The following is a 5345-nucleotide window of genomic DNA, read 5'->3' as shown; positions in this document are numbered from 1 at the left end:
AAAGACATGGAGTTCAAGCACTTTAGCCACCCACATAATTTGAGAATTTATAATTTTCCTCATCAAAATCCTGAAACATACACTTGTTCAGGATGTGAATCAATCATCTCAGGATCCGCCTACGCTTGCTTTCAATGCATGTTCTTCCTCCATCAACATTGCGGGAACGCACAAAGAGCAATTCAACACCAATCACACCCCATGCACCACCTCACCCTCCTCCCATCCACCACCTACTCCGCTGGCTCATTCATCTGCAACGCCTGTGGCCGCGCCGGCCGCGGCAATTCCTTCTCCTTCTGTTGCCCCTTGTGTGACTTTGATCTCCATCTCCAATGCGCTTCCTTGCCTGAAAATATTAAACGTGAAGCGCATTTTCATGGCCTTTGCCTTAGCTATGGTTTGCCTCAGCCAAATAATGAATGTTATAATTGTGATGTTTGTCACAAATTGTTGGACCAAAAATTTTGGTCTTATAATTGTTTTGCTTGTAACTTTCATGTGCATACTTCTTGTGCAATTGTAGATGGAAGTGTTTCTGGGGCCTCCCAGAATCGCTTATCTGACGAGGTGACGGCAGAAAATAGAGAAGATCCTGTACTTAATGCTCAGACTGAATTGCAAAGGCTTCAACATGAATTGCAAATGGCTCAGGAACTTGCCAAAATGATGGCTTCGTTTAATCTTTCTTCTTTAGTTTAATTTGATGCAAATAATTTCAAGTCTTAATCTAGTGGTTTTGTTTTGAATATCAGGAACAAACCTTGCTATGATCAGTGTGTGATAAAATTGTTTCTAAATATATTTTCCTTTAATGGAGACGTTCATATTCTTGTTCATTTTAATGTTGATTTGTCTCCATGAATGTTTTTTTTTTTTCTTTTAAATCCTTTTCTGTGGAAAAGAATGAGTAAAACCAGGAAATATAAAATGGACTGCCTGCTATATTTATTAGAAATTTAAACAATTAGTTTTGACTTTAATATGACAGCTAGTAATGCCAAGACCTCGAGAGGCTGCACATGGTGACTGCATAATCTTCTGACAAAATATAATTTTGTTTATTACGTTAAAAGGGTTTCATCACATTGAAAGTATAATATATAATGTGTAATTTATATTACAAAAGGGATTTTCAATTAATATTTCTAAGATTCTTCCCTGCAACACAGCCGATCCCTTTTGTTTATTTGATTTAGTCCCTTGAATTAAGGATCCAATATGTTGTTTCAATTATACTCTCTCAGGCTTGAATTTTCTTGGCCTGTTCTATAAATCATAAACAAGAACGATTTGATTCAGTCCAAGGTATTGCATTGCTCAAGATGCGAGCAACAAAACATGCACTGAAGCGTCTCGCCGGATACAACACCCTTTCAACCAAAATTACTGCTCTCACCTTTTATCTGGTGTAAATCAGAGTTCAAGATTTTAAGTTCGAATCTCTACCTGTGTGTGACTGATTTTGTTATCAGGAACCTGAGGGTTTCTTGGTTATCTACCTGGTTTTGGGAGTGTGAGAGGTTGTTTTGGGTGTTGTATCGGGCTAGGCGATTTGGGGCATGTTTTGAAAGGAAGAACATCAATGTATACGTGCTTTATGATTGGACGGGTATTCATACATTTGTCCAGTGGAGATATATATATATTTTGTGAAGATATTTTGTTTATTTTTATTTCTGTAGTTTTTTGTGTTGTGCACAATTTTGTGATTGTTCAATTGATCGGAATAGATAGCCAATTCCTTTTATTTTATTTCAAGAAATTATAATACATTTTCTTTTGGAGTTTTAACCAAAGACTAGTTGCATTTCCTGCATTGCACTACACAGATCTGTCTGTTAATAAACCTTGAGATTGACACAAGGCCTTCTCATTTCTGATTTTATCTTCGAACTCCAATGCGCAGCTCACATGGGAAATGAAATTGCAATAGTCAGGACAATAATAACTCCCACATTCAGAATTCACTTCCTTCTCACAAATTCCACAATTCAGAGAGCCTGCCGACACATTTTCATGAAAGAAATGGTTGCGGCAAAGGGGATGATTATGCTGAATTATTTTGATACTATGTGGCAACGAAATGCAGCTTTTGTGGACCTTGACTTGGCACGCGGTACAAAAATAAGGCGTTTGTTCTGATTCCTTTTCACCGCAGGCATTGCAAGTGAATGGAATGGCCCTCATCCAGTGAATGAATTGATGCTCATGAGCTTCAGGTTCAATGACACAAGACAGCGTAGCACACTTGATGTTGAGGTAACAAGCACAATTAGAGCAACTATATGCAAACCTTCGGCAACTTTCGTTGCAGAAAAAACAGGCTGGGCGGCGCCAACAAACATTCGAGGTGTCTAGAATGAGAACTAGAGGGTGTTTGCGGTGGAATGGGTGCTTAATCTTGAGCGGTAGCTCTGCACAAGTCTTGTGAAGAAAGAAATTGCATTGGCTGCAGTTGTAGCTTGGACCCAACACTAGTTCCTCGCATCCGAAGCATGAATTTTCCTTGATGTAACTATAATTCTGTTGCTCTTCTTCATTGAAGACCAGTGGATGCTTGTGGCTAATATGTTTGAGATGGCAATGTGCATTACTAAACTTATCGATCTCCATCTCCGTAGCTGTCGAGTCATCTTCAATTTTCATCTCGATTATCCCATAATTGATCGAGTCCATTGGTTTAACTCTGGTGCTCTTTTCTATCACACAGTGATCTACAGATTCCTCTGCATTGCACTGAGCCATCACAGTTTTACATTCATAAATGAATATTTCAAATGCGCAGCCTGCATGGGAAATAAAACTACATTGCGAGCAAAAGTAACATCCATGATCCGTAAGAATCTCATCATTGCAGATGCCACAATATTGCTTTCCGGATTCATTTTCATGAATGAAAAATGTGTGGATGAGTGGATGATCGTGTATTCTTATTGCAATTGTTGGATATATTGGTAACAATGACTCACAATCATAGTGGACAAGGACTTGGCATATGGTACATAAGGAAGCGTAAGAATCATAGAAGCCATCCCCACCACAAGAATCACAATTATATGGGATTCTGGAGTCCAACAACCAGATAAATTGGTGATTGTTTTTTGCAGGTTCAAGAACGCAGGGAAGCAAAGCACATTTCTTGTCAAGACTAAAGTTACAAAGAGAGCAATGATACTTGAAACTCCCACAGATATTGCCGCAGGAATCACACAAGCATGGAAAATCATTATGTGGAGGATTTTCTTGAAGAATAAGAGGGTGTTTGCGATGAAATGTGTGTTTAATCTGGCGAGGAAGCTCTGCACAGGCTTTGTGGAGGAAGAAATTGCACTCTTCGCAGCTGTAGCTTTGGCCAGAAATTGGTTCCTTGCACCCGAAGCAAGAAGAATTTTCATTTTGTTGTAGGTCTTCATTGAAGATTAGAGTGTGCTTGTGGCTGAAATGTTCAAGCGCCATCTCTCTAGCTTTAGCTTACACACAGAACACAGCTTTACGAATGGCACTAGCAGTCATGAAAATTGATTGATTTATAGCAATCTGAAGTTGGTAAGTATAGTGCTGAGCAAGTTTCAGAACCAATTAGCTAGCAATTTTCTATGGTTACCATCAGTTGACTTCTACAATTAATTAGAAGTCAACTTTTGGTGGGGTCATAACAATTACTAGTTGATTTAGTCAGAGACTTCCTCGGTACGAAGTTTTTGATGTTGCTTTATCACCAGCTTCAGAGTTCATATTGCTATTTATGCATATGCATTTTGTTGTTATCATCACATTGGTATGGGAAAATGTGTCACATTTTCTAATGCAAACATCTGGAAGTTTTATATAAATTAATTTCTCGGATTTATCTTAAAAATTTTAGCATGTAAATCAAAGGTGAACAATTCATCGTCATCTTCTCAAAATACAAAATAAAAAACAACCAATCGTCTATCTGTATAAATAGGGACACTGTACGTAGGAATTTTCACATGTATGGATACGAAACTCTTTGCAGCTTATATAACACACAATTACGAGTTGTTGAAGTGAAGACTGAAAACGACACCATTTTGTTACTTAAGGGAAACGCAGAGTTTTGGGACAGAATTAGCTGAACATCCTGACCATCCAAACTGTCCAGATCCAACGGCTGAGGCTTGTCAAAAGGGTCAATGGTATAAAAGAGAGATTAATAGTCATTTGCGCAGATCATTTTTAGGTTTTTCTCTTGTATTCGTATTTCTCTGTTCTTGATTAGGTTTTCTGCATCTTTGAGAATCATTGTAACTTGGGTAGATTGATTAGGAAGTGTTAGCCAATCTGAGGGTGGTTTTACTCTTGTGACTTGAGGATTCCAGTTGAGTGCTCTTAGGTTTAGTTACGGGTTGATTCTTGTGTGAGATCAGAGAGGGTGTATTTGGTTTGATTATGTACTGTGTGGATCTTGTTATAAATAGTAGTGCCGTGAGCTCTCCATTTCTGGAGCTCAACGTGGATGTAGATTATCCAATCAGGATAATCGAACCACGGTAAATCTTGTGTTCTTGTGTTGTTGGTTTGTGCGAATCTGTGTGTTTGATTGATCTGGTGATTAGTTTGTGTTTGTTGACTGGTTATAACAGTGGTATTAGAGCTATTAGACAATAGGCTTGATCGATTTGGAGATTACTCGGTGATTTAGGGTTTCTGGAAAATTAGGGTTTGTCTAGAATTTGGGGTTTTTTCAAATTGAGGCTTCCCTTAGTAATCTTGAGTCCTAGTTTATAGATTCGACTGGTCAATTCATTAATTGAGGAAATCTTCTTGAAGATTCAAGTCTAAGTCTTAGCAAATCGTTCAAGAATCACATTGTCAATTTAGTCTAGGGTTTCAATTTGGGTTTCTTGAAACAAAGTCGATTGTTTAAACACAAAATGTCAACGACACGATTATAAATCACTCAATACGATGGAAAGATAGATTTTGGGAGTTGGAAAAAGAAGTTGAAGGCACTGCTATCCCACAACAAGGTGGGAATTGCCCTAGAGAAAGACAAAACCAAATGGCCAGAAGAGAAACTGAAGAAGAAGGGTGAAATCAATGAGGAAGCGTACAACCTCATAGTGATGAATCTATTAGACAACGTCCTACGAAAGGTAGATGGGCTAGAAACTCCTCTAGCCCTATGGGGTAAACTCGAAACCTTTTATTTTTTCCAGTCAGCACCTAATCTTGTGTTTTTAAAGGGTGCTTTATTTTCGTACTAAATGGATGGTTCTAAATCAATTGAGGATAATCTAGATGAATTCCTTAAGATGACTTTAATTCTTAAAGGAACTAATCAGGAACTAGGGGACACCAGTTTAGCAATGATCCTA

The 5345-nt window shown here is 38.1% G+C and overlaps 1 protein-coding gene across 1 annotated transcript; it reads right to left on the bottom strand.

The window, feature by feature from the left end:
• Positions 1–1824: 1824 nt before the first annotated feature.
• LOC116114505 lies at positions 1825–3459 on the bottom strand. Its single transcript, XM_031400649.1, has one exon. The coding sequence runs from the start codon at positions 3457–3459 to the stop codon at positions 1825–1827; it is 1635 nt and encodes a 544-aa protein (XP_031256509.1).
• Between the last annotated feature and the right edge of the window lie 1886 nt (positions 3460–5345).

The sequence above is a fragment of the Pistacia vera genome, unplaced genomic scaffold (assembly GCF_008641045.1).
Source record: "Pistacia vera cultivar Batoury unplaced genomic scaffold, PisVer_v2 Contig712, whole genome shotgun sequence".
In the NCBI taxonomy this organism is placed as follows: Eukaryota; Viridiplantae; Streptophyta; class Magnoliopsida; order Sapindales; family Anacardiaceae; genus Pistacia; species Pistacia vera.
Note: the sequence above shows the minus strand (reverse complement) of the source record. Positions and strands in the feature narration are given on the sequence as shown.

Excerpts from the sequence above, each read along its gene's own strand:
- LOC116114505 (XM_031400649.1), bottom strand. The coding sequence starts at position 3,459 with ATGGCGCTTGAACATTTCAGCCACAAGCACACTCTAATCTTCAATGAA.